Source organism: Stegastes partitus, unplaced genomic scaffold, assembly GCF_000690725.1.
Source record: "Stegastes partitus isolate 25-593 unplaced genomic scaffold, Stegastes_partitus-1.0.2 Scaffold2013, whole genome shotgun sequence".
Taxonomy (NCBI): Eukaryota; Metazoa; Chordata; class Actinopteri; family Pomacentridae; genus Stegastes; species Stegastes partitus.
Window position 1 is genome coordinate 1 of NW_007579744.1, and position 17,269 is coordinate 17,269.

Sequence of the window (17,269 nt, forward strand, 5' to 3'; positions counted from 1 at the left end):
GAAGGCCGACAAGCGTAGGGCGAGGACCCGTCCATCGCCGCTTGCGGCTTTAATTCTGATTTGATTCTGATTTCTTGACGTTTGTTTGTGACTTGTGGGAAAAAAATGAATTAAACACCAAAACATTTAACGTATGAATCCATAAAATCTGCAACAGAAGCTGTAAAGTCTTGTAGGATGAAGCTGCAGTCGTGTAGATTCTTCTGTCCAGTGAACAGTTTCACAAACGTGACGTCACAACACAGCTGACAACAAAAAAACCTGAACACACACAGAACGGGGCAGGAAATCCAACAACAGCGTGAATGTGAACAAATAAAACTGTGAAAACCAAACAAAGCATTCGTTAGCGCCTGTTTTTAATGTAAAAACTAAACTCAATGTGAAGCAGCATCACACGCTGCAGCCGATTCATCTCTGAGCTCAAAGTTTCGTCATTTCAGTCGTTCGATGCACAAAGTCGGTTTGTTTTGTTGCTTTTCTGCAATAAACTCGTTTATTAACCGAACAAACACAAAAGTGAAAAAGGAAGCGAATGTTGTGTGGTGTTTTAGAAGCTGATGGACGTCGCCTCCACACTGAAGTCCTGCATCTTCGCTAAACTGAACCAGATCCGGGACGATCCTGCCGAACACTTTGTCTTTGTTGGTTGTTTCGACACCAGCAGCCCGAGCCGAGCCGAGCCGAGTGGGATTCGCCAACAATCCTCCGATCTGAGTCAGAAATACTCTGGAAAACAGGAGGAAACCGTTTTCCTCAGAACTGGAGAATAAAAAAAAGTATTTCCTGAGAAACCACAGACAGAAGCATGAACACTCTGGAGGACTTTAATTTGACAGTTTTCCTTTTTTACATTTCTGCCGTGAAACAAGGACGTCAAGTAGAATCACACACACACAAAAATAAACATCAGTGTTAGACGGAGCCCAGCTCTCCAGGCGATAGACCGAGCCGGGCCTCTGCTTCTCCTCTACGCTTTCTTCTGAGGCATCGAGGCGAAGAGCAGCCAGTACAGAGAATAACAGGTTCCTGCAGGGAAGACACATGACTGTTAATATTCATGTCAAATTTATTTTATTTGGACGATCAACAGCATGCAACGGAAATGAGCAACTATTCAAAACTATTTGCTCCTCTGAACAATCACAATCACACATTTTATAAATTCAGGCCCCAAAGTAGAAACTCAGCACAACTAAAGTGAGTCCAGCTGTGGTTTAGAATCCGTCTACCTGCATGAACATGGTTCTAAAACAGCAGAACCTTCTCAGTTCTGGACCTCTGGACTGTGTCTATCTATGACTGCATCATGGCTCCACATGGAGAAGACCTGAACAGAGGAGGAGAAACATCTGACTGAGAGACTGGACAAAGATGGAGAAGGCTCCAGAAGATCAGTGAGCAGCTAGAACCCAGTGCAGCCCAGTGTGAGCAGGAACCAGGAGGTCCAGAAGGAGCCACAGCAGCACTGATCAGGGCTGCAGTGGTCGTCCTCCTACAATGACTCCACGGACAGTGAACAGCTGCTTCAGACTTGGCACAGGGCTCATCAATGGAGACCAGAGTTAGTGTGAAGCTCAGACACTTCAGAACCTCTTTGGACGGAGAACCAGAACAAAAACACTTTGGCACAAAACATCCCGAAGAACATGAACAGAAGCCTGATGGATGCTGGAGAACATCCTCTGGTCAGATGAAGATAACTATGCTGGGCTCCGATGGAGTCCAGATGTTTGGTGTGAACCTGAACCAGGACCACCACGGTGGATGCATGGTCCTGACAGTGAAGCACGGAGGTGGCAGCATCATGACGTGGGGCTGCATGAGGGCAGAAGGTGTTGATGACGTTTGTAGATGAATGTCTGAGGAGAAACCAAAACCAGAGGCCTCCCAGTCTGCAGAAGCTGGAAGAAGAGGAACATTCCAGCAGGAGAACCGTCCAAAGAACAAAATCACTTGAGGGTCTAATGAAGAAAACTGGAACCTGGACAAGTATGTCTCCAGACCTGAAGCCAATGAAACGTCTTTGGGGTGTTTTAAAGAGAAAGATGAAGCTCCTCCAGCAGAGAACAGCTGGAAAACGTGAAGAACGACAGAAATGTTACATCCTCCACGTTGAGAAGGACTGAGTCTGTCAACAAATGTAAACTTTTGTTGCACTGATTTGCTGCCATGGGGCCTGTTTGTGTTTTTTATTTAGTCAGTCTTAACTGGAAAAGTATATTTTCTTCTTCTCAACAAAGAAGCGACATGACGCCTGTCAGACAGGACCAGAGTGTTGGATACTGTCCTTAAAGACAAAACCTGTCCGGAGCTACAACTGAAACAAGGCGCTAGTTTTTGAGGAAGCTACACATAGTTAGCTAACAGGATCCTATCAGGCTTTACTTCCTGTTTGGTATCACTCTGTCTCAGTCCGGTTTGTTCCTCTCTTTCAGGGCCGCCGTGTGTTCTGTGTCTTTGTACCGTCAGGAACCGAGCGGTGTTCCTAAAGCTGTTACCTGCCATGGTCAGCGTCATGGTGGCCCTGTAGAGCAGGACGTCGCCGGTTCCTCCCTTGATGTGGACCGGCAAGCTGTTGTCCGCCTGTAACCATAGAAACCACATGGTTAAAACTAATACTACTACTACTACTACTACTAGTACTACTACTAGTAGTACTACTACGACTATACTAGGAACTACTACAAAGCCAGATCAGTGGGTTATCAGGTATGTTGAGATTAAAGTCAGAGTTTTCAGTGTCATAAAGGTGGCTCTCGCTAGATCTCCATGGTAACTGATGCTGTGGAGCTAGATCTCCATGGTAACTGATGCTTTGAAGCTAGATCTCCATGGTAACTGATGCTGTGGAGCTAGATCTCCATGGTAACCGATGCTTTGAAGCTAGATCTCCATGGTAACTGATGCTGTGGCTGACAGAGCGTCTCCCTTCAACCAGACGGTTTCCTGACTGTTATTTCTGAGCGATCCAGACTCTCAGCTGAGGGAATGTGTTTATCTGCTAGCATGCTGAGCTGTGTGTCGCTAACATCACCGAGTGAAGTCGTGGAGTTACAGCATCACACACTGTAAATATCACGTTGCCATGGGAACCAGATGTGTATTTAGTTGGTGATGCAGGAATCACATAAATATGTTTTTATGTTTGGTTCTGATCTGCTGTGAGGTCCGTTTCCTCTGCTGCTGCTGCTGCTGATAGAACGGATCAGAACATGGATCATTCTGTTACTGAGAACATTCAGTCAGTAACACTAACTTTTGGCCCAATCAGAGTGAAGTTAAAGTGATTTCCTGCATGATGAGACAGAGTCAGACCTGAATGAGCTTCAATACAAGATCAGGTTTAAATGTATGAAGTTTAGTTTAACCGAGGCTACTGCAGGTACAGAACCAGATGTCCACACGTAGCACGTGTCTCACAGAACAACGATGTTTCCTGTCGTCCACACGACAGCGGATTTATGGCATTAAAATCGATTCTTTCAAAAACCTGCGACCAAAGTGAAGATCAGGTCCTCTGTTCATGCGTCTGCATGTGGACGTCAATAACTGGGTTGAAGTTTCCAAACGTCACTGCCTGCAGCAACATATGTTCTTACATCACATGTGTGACCCGTGTTTACGTTTGGAAACAGCGTGGACGCCCTCAGAACCTTGTCGTCTCTGGTCCAGGCCCAGACACCGCTCCACGTACAAGAACACAGGCGAAGGACGACGTTAACTATCTTCCACCACCTCGCCGGTCTTGGGTCAGACCGGGACGCCCAGCCAGCTGGTGGGAGAACTCTGAGACGGAGGAATGGCGTGATGACTTCTGTACGTCCCGGCCGTCGCTCCTGTCGTCGGAGTTCTTACATCCTGACGTAGAACACGAACGTGCTGAACAACGTGTGGACGAGGCCTCAGTTAGAGTTCGAGTCCATTCAGCCGTACAGATCAGAAGAGCGTGAGAACTTTGTGGAGTTTGGCAGTTAACGAGAAAAATCACGTCCAGAAACCGCAGGAGGTCAGAACAGAAAACATGGAAACACTAACCAACCCAAACAGCAGCCGTCAGAACCGATACAGAAACAGGCTTCAGCGTAGATCCCCTTTTCTTGTGGTTTTCGTTTCATCGTGTGGTTCCTCTTGAGCTTTTAATGTATTTCTGGTGTAGTCGCGCTGCTGAAATGAAACTCCACGTCTTCACTCAGTGATGTTAGCGACACACAGCTCAGCATGCTAGCAGATAAACACATTCCCTCAGCTGAGAGTCTGGATCGCTCATAAATCACAGTCAGGAAACCGTCTGGTTGAAGGGAGACGCTCTGTCAGCCGGTTTACATCTGAAACTCTGACCAGAACCTGCTCCGGACCAGTAGCACATCTCAGTTCAGTGAGCTGTTCCTCACCTGGAAGAGCTTCTGGGCTTCGGGGACTTTGTTCTTCAGCTGTCTGGCAGAGCTGCTGAAGGCTCGGCTGGCCTGGACCGGGACTCTCTGGAAGCACAAACAAAGCAGAGTGAAGGTTTAAAACTCCCACATGACCGCCGCCTGAATCTGCCGTGAATCACCTCAAACCGGATGGTAACAGAATATTTTTACTTGTGTTGCTGCTAAACTCCCACAATGCTCTCTGCTGCCAGCACGAGCTGCCTGTAGTCTGAGGCCACGTCTACACGTACAAGTCTCTAAAATGACGTCGTTCGCACCAGATCGCTTTCAAAAACATCTTCGTTCACACAAACCTGCTGCTACCTGCTGCTATGAGCTGCCTGACCTGTAGGGGGCAGTGTGACGAGAAGCACAACGCCACGCTAGCCAATCAGAGTCCTGGAAAAAACAGAACAACGAATGGCCCGACTTACTTCCTGTTACTTCAACGATAAAGGGTCGTTTGTTTGGACCGACAGAAGTGGAGCTGCTCGAAACAAGGAAAACACTTGAAAACACCGACTGTCTATCACAGCAGCCGAACTGTAACCACGGTGACGTTAAGCTCCGCCTCCTCCTGGAAAGTTTTTCCAAATCTCCACGTTCAGATGTGATCGTTGTCGGTGACTCATAGCTTCGTTTACCAAAGGAAACACAGTGAAGAATCAGCGTTTTTGCTACGTGTAAGCGAGGCCTGAGTGACGCCTCCTCTGGTCTCTACAGGATTAAACAGGGAGAGGCTCCACCTGGTGGAACAACCCGGTACTGCACGTACTGACATGTACGTAGAGAATCCAGGTTTTCTTCGTCTTTTGGAGCTCGTGGAGCCTCAGTACATCCAACCCTCGAACCCTCCATTTAGACAGAGTTCTACTGGTTCCTGAACCCCTGCAGAACATTCAGGAACACGCTGGTGGTTTCTAATCCACTGCAGAGATCTCCAGCTGTCAAGCAGATGTGCTGTAGAAATGGTTTGGATTTGAGTAAATAACGTGTTTTAGACCCGCTGGTTCGTACAGTGTGGGTTCTGTTATTATTCTTCCTCTGTGCCAGCGACAGCTGAGGCTGAAGACGTGTTGTTGTGTTTTCTCATGACGTCTCACATCAGGAACGTCTCACATCAGGAACGTCTCACATCAGGAGGCTTAATGAAACATCTTTCTCATCAGAACTCCAGAATTCATACGGTCATTATGACAAAACATCAGCGAGTTCAAAAGGTCCAGACGATCAGACTGTGGACAGACGAGGATGAAACCTGCGACCTGGAGGTAATCATGTGTAAGAAGGTAGATTTTGTTCTAATCACTGGACGAGACCTGATCTGTTTCCATGAACTCTTTCTTCTTCCACCACGTCGTGCACTCGACTGTTTCTTTTTGGTCTCGCCGCTTTTGGGTTTGTTGCGGTTCTTCACGTCGATCACGTTGCCCCCCGCGGTTCTGCTGACGACCAGGACTTTGGATGTGACTGGGTTTGTCGTGTCACTGGACCAGAACGTGATTTACTGGAGTTCATTCTTCAGGCTGTGGAGCTGCGACAGCTAAATCTGAGACAGAGGAAGACGAACAAACTCTTTCTGGTTCCAGCTGTGGTTCCAGCTGTGGTTCCGCTGGTTTGCGGTTCGTGATTCGAAAGTTCTAACCCGCCATCGGGAGTCAAACGGAGACCAGAGCAACTGTGTGCCTCCGGTTCTGGTCCAGCATCAGGATCCAGACTGGAGGAAACAAGCACCTCCTGGGGGTCGGTGGGATTAACCAGGACTTCAGGAGTTTGGCCTTAAAATGCTCCACAGCTGTCAACGCCATCCAGTCAGATCCAGTCAGGAAGCGGTACATCAGGCCACCTGAACCGGTCCCAGCAGGTTCTGGACTGATGCCGAACCCTAAATCACGGCTTTAAAGTTATTAAAAATCTGTGTTTTGGAAACTTGTGGCACATCGATTGATTGCAGGTGAAGAAATTCAACTTTTTTTCTTTTTCTTGTGACTTGGGTCGTTCTAACCGGGTCGTTCTAACCGGGTCGTTCTAACCGGGTCGCTCTGCACAGAAGACGTTTCTGGTTTAGTTGATGACTCACGGCACTAATTTTGTGGTTCACACTTATTCTGGACACATTTTGAGTCTTTTTTTTAAACTAGTTTCAGGTCATTTGGGACTCGTTTTAAGTCCATCTGGGCAAGTTTTGAGTCGTTTAAGTCCAACAGTTTTTTATTAAATGAGATTCATTCAGCACAGGAGACATTTTAGTTTAGTTTATGATTAAAGAAGATCAACGACAGGAGTCTTTACAGGCAGATTGGGAGGAGCTGTTGGAACAAGAGTCATTTAGGGAATTTATTTTTGTCTTTTTCTGCATATTTTGAGTCTTTTCTACATATTTTGAGTCTTTTCTACATATTTTGAACCTTTTCTACATATTTTAAGCTATTTACGACATATTTTAAGTCTTTTTGGACACATTTTCACTTTTTTTTTTACTAGTTTCAGTTTCATGTAGGACACGGTTTGAGTCATGACAATCAGGTTTTGAGTCGCGTCGGACAAGTCTTTTGTCATTTTGGATGTTTTAAGTCCACCTGGGAAAATATTAAGTCGTTTGAGTCATTTTGGTCAAATTTGAAATGGTTTTGGACAAATCTGTTGGACGACGGTTGAGTTGTTTGAATCGAACGTTTTGTTGAATCATCAGAGAAACGACGAGATTCGTGTCCCTTTGACGGAGTCCTGCTGTCTGAGGAGTGAACGACCTCCAGAAGCTGCTGCCTGGAGCTCAGAGGGTTCGTCCATCTCATCAGCATTTGTTTGTTTCCATCAGTGTTCTCCATGAGAACATCGGACTAACATCTGGTGACTCTGCTCCACAGACGCTTTTCTTTCATGATGATTTGAAGTTCGGTGTGAGTTCCTGCAGTTTGCATAAAATATAAATAAGTACAAGAATTTTGCATGAATCATTTTCAAACACATGCTTTTAGTTTGACTGATAGAAAACAGAGAAACGAAGGATCTGTGCAGCGCTACGTCAGAGACACATGGCTCGTTTATGTTCTTTAAAACGTGTGTTTGGCCTCGTTGTTGGAAATGAAACTTCCTCCGCGTCCTCCAGAAACACTCTGGTTTCTGATTTCACAGCTGAGCCTCCGTGAACTCGTCTCGTTGTGACCTTTCAGCAGCAGCAGCGTGTCGCTTTAAGAAAAGCTGCATGACTGTTTAACCGAGTACCAAGGTCACGTCGGGTGGCCGGGGGCGGGACCGACGGCACTGGGGGCCAATCACAGCCTCCGAACCAGACACTGGAGCCAATCAGGAGGCGGAGAGGGAGGAGGAAATGCTGCTGGTGTCTGTGAGGTGAAACCTAAACTCTTATGTTTGTGTGGAGCATGAAGTCCACCGTATAGCACAGTTACACAGCAATGGAAACGGCGGTAAAGTCTCAGCTTCAACAGAAAGAAATCTGTTTAAAATACAATCTTTAAAACACTAAAAACCTGATGAGTTCAAAAGTATGTGGACAGACACATGAACAAATGCATCAAAATCCTCACAGTAGATAATAAATGCGTCCGAATACTTTTGGACACATTGACGAACAGGATCCTGGTGAATGTTGTTGTGAATGCAAACACACGATTGTGTTTCTGAGAGTTGAAATGTGACACTGAGGCACATTTCAGTGCAAAAATACATTAAATTGTTAGTCTAGTTGGACGTAAACACACTGACTAACTCTTTAAGCTGCCACTTCTGCACAAGTTAGTTTTATTTTGTGTATTTTACATTAAAACTTTTTTTAACCGCGGCACAGAAGAAAAGTCACGAAGCGACTCGGTGGACTTTGTTTTGTCAGCGTGTGATGATTAACGGAGGCGGAAGAAGGAAAAGCAGCAGTTGAGCAGCATTAAAACATTAAATCAGACGTGAAAAATCCTGCAAAAAGTCCTGGACAGGAGCAGAATAAGTCAGAATAAGTGAGAATAAGCCAGAATAAGTCAGAGTCATGCAGCAGCAGCAGCAGCAGCAGCAGCAGCAGCAGCTTGTGTGTCGGTGAGGCTCAGAGTTCAGGCCTGTCAGCGTCGGGCTCCACCGTCCTGCCTTCACCGTCCTGCCTTCACCGTCCTGCCTTCACCGTCCTGCCTTCACCGTCCTGCCTTCACCGTCCTGCCTTCACCGTCCTGCCTTCACCTCGGCCGTCCTCGCCTCAAACTGCACACAAGCCTCAGAAACACAGAAAGCAGGTGGATGAAGAGAAGCTCGGAGTATTTACCAGCAGGTGGTTCATGTCGATCGCTTCGCCCTGACAAGGACACGCACTCGGACTCGCTGCAGGACTCGCTGAGACGCTATCAGAGCTGTTGAATCGAAGCCAAACTACGATCCGCTGCAGAGGCCAAACCGTCAGCAGGAAAGTCAAACAGACGCTGCTGCTGCTCACAGAAACACTGATGTCACACCAGATCCACTGTGATTATATGTGCTGGAAAGGACAACTCACAAGATAAAGTCTGGGATTAAAAGGAAGAAATGAAAGAAGGAGCAAAGGAAGCCAGTGTGGATGTAGGAAAGGAAATGAGAGGTAGTGAAGGAAAGGAGGAGTAAGAAAGGAAATAAGGAGGAAAGAAAGAAAACATAAGAAAGGAGATGAGAAGGACAGAAAGGAAATGTAAGGAAACGAATAAGGAGGTAGGAAGGGAGAGGTAAGGAAGGAAATGAGGAGGCAGGAAAGGAAACAAGGACATAGACAAGGACGCTAGAAAGGAGAAATAAGAAAGTAAAAAAGGAGGTAGGAAAGAAGGAATAAGGAAGAGAATAAGGAGGTAGGAAAGAAGATGTAAGGAAGGAAATGAGGAGGTAGGAAAGAGAGTTAAGGAAGGAAATAAGGAGGTAGGAAGGGAGAGGTAAGGAAGGAAATAAGGAGGTAGGAAAGGAAATGCAAGGAAGGAAATAAGGAGGAAGGAAAGGACATGCAAGGAAGGAAATGAGAAGGTTGGAAAGGAAACAAAGACATAGACAAGGAGGTTAAAAAGGAGAAACAAGAAAATAAAAAAGAAAGGAGGAAAGGAGGAATATGGAAGAGAATAAGGAGGTAGGAAAGGACGTGAGGAAAGAAATAAGGAGGTAGGAAAGGACGTGTAAGGAAAGAAATGAGGAGGTAGGAAAGGAAACAAGGACATAGACAAGGAGGTTAAAAAGGAGAAATAAGAAAGTTAATAAGGAGGTAGGAAAGGAAATAAGGAAGGAAATAAGGAGCTAAAACATATTAGCATTAAACAAAAGGAAAATCAAATCAAATCAATCAATCAATCAATCAATCAATCAATCAATCAATCAATCAATCCATCCATCCATCAGAGGGAAATGAGGAGGTCTTTTTGAGCTTTGCTCCACTGACGTCCTTCAAACTCTACAAACTGTGTTCTGAGGGTTTCAGATGTTTCAGATGCATTAATTAAAATGTGCTGCGTATCAAACACATGGACTACGTGTGTGTTCGGCCTGTCGGGTTCTGCTGATGCTGAAGGTTCTGGTTCTGGATCTGACCTGGAGGTTCTCAGGGACCATCTCTGAGTGACCCGTCCTGACCGACGGGCTCCGTGATGGACCAGCAGCAGAATGAAACCAGTCGCTCCACTGAAAGCAGAAGTGGAGTTGAGCACCTGGCAGGTGGAGGAAGCAGCAGCTCAGCGTGTTTCCTCTGAACTCTGACGACAAACTGGAACAATCGCAGCTTTCACTTCCTGTTTTTCTGCTCAGGACCAGAGCGACGCCTCGACGGGGCTCAGAGCAGCAGCTGCAGCCGACCGGTGAGTTTGATTTATGTTCAATCTAAAGCCGCACATGCAAAGAGCCCGGTCCGAACAGAACCACCCCGAGGCCCGGGAGCTCTGATAGGGTCAGAACATCAGAGTCAAAGGAAACCAACCACTGCTGGTGAATGCATGAAGCTCTGAATGTAAAGTCTGTGATGTCAGACTGGTCACAGGTTCATTTGACTTTCATTTTATTTCCATTAGATTTAATTCAGATTATTATTATTATAGATCCAGATTTATTCTATTACACCAGAAATATACGGAACTATAGTATTTTATTTCTAACTATTTAACTACTCTATATATTAATAAACCCTTTAAATGTTTTATTGTCTTTTAAAAAATATTTTTTTTAAAAGTTTTTCCCTTTTTTTATTGTTTTGTGGTTTTCTTAACGTCATATTGTCTATTTTTAATGTTTCGTTGTTTTTATCATTTTTATTTTACTACAATTTGAAAACATTATTTATTATCCTACTTGATTTTTCTTTTTTGTTTTATTGTCTTTTGTTCTAAATGTTTGTATTTTAAAATATTTTATTCCTTCTAAATGTTTTATTGTTTATTTTTAAAGTCTTAATGCGCTTTAAGTTTTGTCTTTGTTTATTTATTACGGTTTGTTTTTTATTGTTTAATTGTCTTTATTTTATTTTGTTTTATTTTATTAATGTTTTATTATTTAACTGACTTTAAGAAAAACATTTTTAATACCATTTTAAATGTTTTATTGTCCAGATTAAATGTTTGATGTTATTTATGTTTTATCGTCTGTATTCGATGCATTTTTGTCCTTTTTTTGAATATATATTTTTTTATATTTTGTTATTTTTAATTGTTTTATTGTCTACTTCTAATATATAATATATAAGTCTTTTAAATAATATTTTTTTTAAATTATTTTTTACTCGTTTTTTCTATTTCTAATGCTTCGTCATTTTTATTTCTTTTACTTTTTTTGAGAAGCACCTTCGCATTTAAAGGATGCTCAAGAACAAAAAAAATGATGTTATGTTTATTTTATGCGCCTTTGAGTCGTTTTGTTTACTGAAGTAAAAAACTTAATTACAAGTAAACATAAAAAAATTAAATTCAAAAAAATCCCACGTAAACATCAGCTTCCTGTACTGAAAGTATCAATATTTACCTGATCAGTAATCAGCCTGATTGATGGCTGCAGGTGAGATGTGCTGCTCGTTGCTGCCCCTGCTGGTCGCTCTCAGTCCTGCGCTGCTGCTTCTGCTGCAGCGGCCCGACGTCGCAGACGGACACTGGGAGGACTACAAATATGGCCGCCAAGGCGCCGAGCACCACTGCACCTGGAAGTGCGTCCTGTTCACGCTGCAGTGGCCCGGAGGCTTCTGTCAGGTGACATCATCGTTTATAGCGTTTATGAACGGGGTGCGTTCAGTTTAGCTGCCTCACTGTCTCCTGCAGGGAAGGAAACAAGGGCGAAGCGAAGGAAATGAGGAATTATAAAAGGAGACGAGGTGGGAAGTGAGTGAGAAAAGGAAGAAGGGAAGGAAACGAGGCGACAGGACAGGAAAGATAGGATGTAGGAATGAAAACAAGGAGGAAGGGAAGGAAATATGGAGCATGAAAGGAAGCAAATGAGGATATATGGAAGGAAATTAACAGGAGGTGAAGGAAGGAAAACGAGTTAGAAAAGGAAGGGAAGGAATCAAGGGGGGATAAAAAGGAAGAAACCAAGGAAGGACTAAATTAAAAAAGGAGCAAAGGAAGCCAGTGAGGATGTAGGAAAGGAAATGAGAGGTAGCGAAGGAAAGGAGGAGTAAGAAAGGAAATAAGGAGTTAGGAAAGAAAACATAAGAAAGGAGATGAGAAGGACGGAAAGGGAATGTAAGGAAACGAATAAGGAGGTAGGAAAGGAGAGGTAAGGAAGGAAAGGAGGAGGTAGGAAAGGAGATGTAAAGAAGGAAATAAGGAGGAAGGAAAGGAGGTATAAGGAAGTCAAAAAGGAAGAAGGAATGAAGACGTAAGGAAGTAAAAAAGGAGATAGGAAAGGAGGAATAAGGAAGCAAAGCAAAGGTAGGAAAAGAGATGTAAGGAAATAAACAAGGAGGTAGGAAAGGAGATGTAAGGAGATAAAGAAGGAGGTAGGAAAGGAGATGTAAGGAGATAAAGAAGGAGGTAGGAAAGGAGATGCAAGGAGATAAAGAAGGAGGTAGGAAAGGAGATGTAAGGAGATAAACAAGGAGGTAGGAAAGGAGATGCAAGGAGATAAAGAAGGAAGTAGGAAAGGAGATGTAAGGAGGTAAACAAGGAGGTAAGAAAGGAGATGTAAGGAAGTAAACAAGGAGGTAGGAAAGGAGATGCAAGGAAGTAAACAAGGAGGTAGGAAAGGAGATGCAAGGAGATAAAGAAGGAGTTAGGACAGGAGATGTAAGGAAATAAACAAGGAGGTAGGAAAGGAGATGTAAGGAGATAAAGAAGGAGGTAGGAAAAGAGATGTAAGGAGGTAAACAAGGAGNAGGAGATGTAAGGAAATAAACAAGGAGGTAGGAAAGGAGATGTAAGGAGATAAAGAAGGAGGTAGGAAAAGAGATGTAAGGAGGTAAACAAGGAGGTAGGAAAGGAGATGTAAGGAAGTAAACAAGGAGGTAGGAAAGGAGATGTAAGGAAATAAACAAGGAGGTAGGAAAGGAGATGCAAGGAGATAAAGAAGGAGGTAGGAAAGGAGATGTAAGGAGGTAAACAAGGAGGTAGGGAAGGAGATGTAAGGAAGTAAACAAGGAGGTAGGAAAGGAGATGTAAGGAGGTAAACAAGAAGGTAGGAAAGGAGATGTAAGGAGGTAAACAAGGAGGTAGGAAAGGAGATGTAAGGAGGTAAACAAGGAGGTAGGAAAGAAAACATAAGGTAGGAAAGGGGAAGTAGGAAAGAGAAAGTAAGGAAACAAATAAGGAGGTAGAAAAGGAGAGGTAAGGAAGTAAATCAGGAGATAGGAAAAGAGGAATAAGGAAGAGAATAAGGAGGGAGGAACTAAGATGTAAGGAAGTAAACAAGGAGCTAGAACACATCAGCAGCAGATAAAAGGAGAACATCCTAAAATCCATCAGAGCAGGAACGTGTGATTCTGTTCAGACGATGTTGGTTCTGATTCTGACCTTCGTCTCTCCGTCAGTCTCTGAACAACGAGAGTCTCTGCAGGATTCCTCAGAACGTCAACAACTGGACCATCCACGGCCTGTGGTAACGCAACACCTGCACAGCAACACCTGCACAACAACACCTGCACAACAACACCTGCACAACAACACCTGACGTTCACAGTCGGCAGCATCACGGCTTCCTGCTGTAGCTCACTCTGCTCCGTCCTGCTCCTCTCTGCAGGCCTCTCAAGTCTAAGGACTGCTGCGACTGCTGGCCCATGTTCCACTCAGACGTCCAGGTGAGTCAGGACCAGTCACCTGCTCACCTGCTCACCTGGTCACCTGCTCACCTGCTCACCTGCTCACCTGCTAACCTGGTTACCTGAGACACATCAGTGAGCGCTGACAGGTGCGTCTGTGTTGCAGGAGCTGGAGGCGGAGCTGACTGAACACTGGCCGTCCCTCCTGAAGACCAAGTCCAGCTTCCAGTTCTGGTACTCAGTGTAATCAATGCAGACATCAGCTGATGGGTGGCAGTGAGGGAGGTCAGAGGACAGCTAGCAGCAGTGCTCACATCACAGAGTTTGTTGCTAGTCTTTAACTTTTAGGAGATTGTGAGATAAAAGCTCATGCTAATGTTAGCAGGTGTAATTAGCCCGTGTAGTTGCTGGTTTAGCCCGCTGACTGCATTCTGCCATAGAAGAACAGCTAACTTCAATGCTAAAGTCACTGAACAAAGCTAACTAAATAGCTAAACTCACGGAAAGAAGCTAACTACACAGCTAACATAGCTAACGATATGATTAAAGTTACACAGAAAAGCTAACTTTACAGCTAATTACACAGAAACAAGTTAACTACACAGCTAATGTCATGGAAAGAAGCAAATGCATAGCTAAAGTCACAGAAGGAAGCTAATCAGAAGCTAAGAAAGAAGCTAATTACACACCACCACCACCATAAAAATAAGCTAATAACACAGCTAAAGTCGCAGAAGGAAGCTAACTGCACAGCTAGAAACTTAGAAAGAAGCTAACTACACAATTAAAGTCAGAGAAGGAAGCTAAATGCAAAGCTAAATATCGTAAGAAGAAGCTATGTAGCTAAAATCATAGATTTACAGCTAACTGCTCAGCTACAATGATGAAAAGAAGCTAACTGCACAGCTAAAGTCATAGATTGAAGCTAACCACACAGTTAAAGTCAGAGAAGGAAGCTAGCTACACTGCTAGAGTCACAGAAGGACGCTAAATGCACTGCTAAATATCATAGGAAGAAGCTAACTATGTAGCTAAAGTCATAGATTGAAGCTAACCACATAGCTAAATGCATAGAAAGAAGCTAAATGCAGAGATAAACTCACAGAAACATGGCTAACTCGTGGCTAGCATATTTTCATAACTGCCTCCTTTTTTTTCTTAATGCCATTTGATGTGGTGGTCAGACCTTCTTTGAATCATAGTTGCTTTATGGGAGCATGTTGTTCTGGAAGCGTGTACAGGTCCGTGTTTTGTATGTTTGCGTGTTGCCAGGAGAGAAGAATGGAGGAAACATGGAGCGTGTGCAGCCTGTGTGGAAGGACTGAACTCTCCGCTGAGATATTTCCAGATCTGCCTCAAGCTGAGACACCAGTTCGACATCCACCGGTCAGATTAATCATGTTGCTCAGTGCAGAGTCGTTACATGGACTCACATTCATTTGAAAATGCTGAGAAATGAATCGCTGCACGGAAAAAGACGTCAGTGAAGTTTGATTTAATGTGTGCTGCAGGTTGCTGGATGACGCTGGAATCACTCCGTCCTGTGATCGACCCTACAAGGCAACAACCGCCGCTCACTTTGACCATGAAATGAAGCTCATTAGATCTATTTTCACCTGTTTTCTCTACAAGTTTCACTGTTTATGAGTGGATAAGATAAGAATGTGTTTTTCTTTCATTAAAATACATACTTCAGTTTTAAATATACCAACTTATACCAGATAACAGTACAGAGGGAAGCTAACTATGCAGCTAAAGTTATAGAGAGATGCTAACTACAAAGCTAAAGTCAGAATAGAGATAGTTAATTACACAGCTAATGTCATAAAAAAAAAAACCAAGGCTAACAAGGCAGCTAAAGTCGCTGAAAAATGCTAACTATGCAGCTTAAGTCAAACAAGTAAGCTAAGGTCAGAAAAGAAAAGAAAAACAAAACCCTACACCGCTAAAGTCATAAATGATGCTAACAAAGCAGCTAAAGTCACACAAGTAAGCTAAGGTCATAAAAAGAAGCTAACTGCACAGCTAAAGTCCAAAGAAGCTAACTAGACAGCTAAAGTAATAAAAAAAGCTAACTATGCAGCTAAAGTCATAAAAAAGAAGCTAACTACACAGCTAAGGTCCAAAGAAGCTAACTAGACAGCTAAAGTCATTGAAAAGAAGCTCACTCGGCAGCTAAAGTCATAAGAAGAAGCTAACTACGCAACTAAAGTCATAAAAAGAAGCTAACTTTGCAGGTAAGTCATAGAAAGAAGCTAACTACGCAGCTAAAGTCATAAAAAAAGAAGCTAGCTATGCAGCTAAAGTCCAAAGAAGCTAACTAGACAGCTAAAGTCATAAAAAGAAGCTAACTACGCAACTAAAGTCATAAAAAGAAGCTAACTAGACAGCTAAAGTCATAAAAAGAAGCTAAATACCCAGCTAAAGTCAGAAAAAAAGAAGCTAACTAGACAGCTAAAGTCATTGAAAAGAAGCTCACTCTGTAGCTAAAGTCATAAAAAGAAGCTAACTATGCAACTAAAGTCATAAAAAGAAGCTAACTAGACAGCTAAAGTCATAAAAAGAAGCTAAATACCCAGCTAAAGTCATAAAAAAAGAAGCTAACTACGCAGCTAAAGTAATACAAAGAAGCTAACTAGACAGCTAAAGTCAGAAAACAAAGCTAACTATGAAGCTAAAGTCATAAAAAGAAGCTAACTTCACATGTAAAGTCACAGAAGTAATCTAACTACATAGATAAGGTCATAGAAAAAAGCTAGCTACGCAGCTAAAGTCATAAGAAGAAGCCAACTAGACAGCTTTAGTCATAAAAATAATCTAAGTATGCAGCTAAAGTCATAGAGAAAGCTAATTACAATGCTACAGTCTTTAATGAAAAATGCTAACTTTAGCCTTTTTTTTAAAATTTTTTTTTTTACTTTTTGTAGAAATGTGCTTCATAACTAAACATAACCAACCAAACTCTGTAGAGATGTTGCTGCTAAACTGACTTAATTAAATCTAGAAAGTCCGACTTTTCATTCGTTAAGAGCAGAAATAAGTTTGTCTTCTGTTTGTTTTAAATACGTTGACTGGTGTCAAAATAATCAGCAGATTGTGAACAGTTTGTATTTGAGCTTTTTTCTGACGGGGGATGTAGAAGCTGCAGGTTCTGTGCTTCAGGAGCTCCGTCTGGTCCGAGCTTCACTCTGGATTCAGCCTCTGAACCTTTGTGTTGTTCAGGTTGAGGAGGTTCACGGCGTTCTGGCTCCACATCTGGGCGACAAGCTGGAGATCCAGTGCGTCACCGACGACAAGGTCTGACCCGCCGCCATCTTCCTGATGAGCTTTTGTTTTAATAAACTTAAAACAGTTTCTGTGAAGTAGTTTAAGGAGCAGATGTCGTCCTCTGCTTTTCCTCTGAAACTTTCTGTCTATCGAAACCGATTATGTTCAGGTTCTGGACTGGAGACATCAGAGGACATCGGTTCTGAATGTTTTTCCTGTTTGTGCTGCTCAAAAAAAAATCGACCTGTTTGCATCTGATCGTGTTGAATCCAAAGATATTCAGCTTTCTGTCAAAGATAAAGATTAGAAATTAAGATGAAAGAAGACGGACGCATGAACATCGTCTCAGATTAAAGTCGGACATTTATAAGAAAAAAAACTGGATATTGTCCAGAAATAAAAAAAA

The 17,269-nt window shown here is 43.2% G+C and overlaps 2 protein-coding genes across 2 annotated transcripts in view; one reads left to right on the top strand and one right to left on the bottom strand.

The window, feature by feature from the left end:
- Positions 1–811: 811 nt before the first annotated feature.
- On the bottom strand, positions 812–8,698 carry cox7a1 (cytochrome c oxidase subunit 7A1). Its single transcript, XM_008303472.1, has 4 exons — positions 8,683–8,698; positions 4,395–4,481; positions 2,502–2,586; positions 812–1,029 (listed from the first exon to the last, which is right to left on the bottom strand). The coding sequence occupies exons 1-4, from the start codon at positions 8,695–8,697 to the stop codon at positions 971–973; spliced, it is 246 nt and encodes an 81-aa protein (XP_008301694.1). The 5' UTR covers position 8,698; the 3' UTR covers positions 812–970.
- Positions 8,699–10,162: 1,464 nt separating this feature from the next.
- The window catches only part of rnaset2l (ribonuclease T2, like), a 9,802-nt gene continuing 2,695 nt past the window's right edge, over positions 10,163–17,269 (top strand). Inside the window, exons 1-8 of the mRNA XM_008303471.1 lie at positions 10,163–10,219; positions 11,406–11,593; positions 13,369–13,436; positions 13,578–13,635; positions 13,763–13,830; positions 14,869–14,982; positions 15,108–15,156; positions 16,819–16,893. Coding sequence (XP_008301693.1) covers positions 11,411–11,593; positions 13,369–13,436; positions 13,578–13,635; positions 13,763–13,830; positions 14,869–14,982; positions 15,108–15,156; positions 16,819–16,893 — 615 coding nt within the window. The 5' untranslated portion in view covers positions 10,163–10,219; positions 11,406–11,410. The remainder of the gene's footprint in view (positions 10,220–11,405; positions 11,594–13,368; positions 13,437–13,577; positions 13,636–13,762; positions 13,831–14,868; positions 14,983–15,107; positions 15,157–16,818; positions 16,894–17,269) is intronic.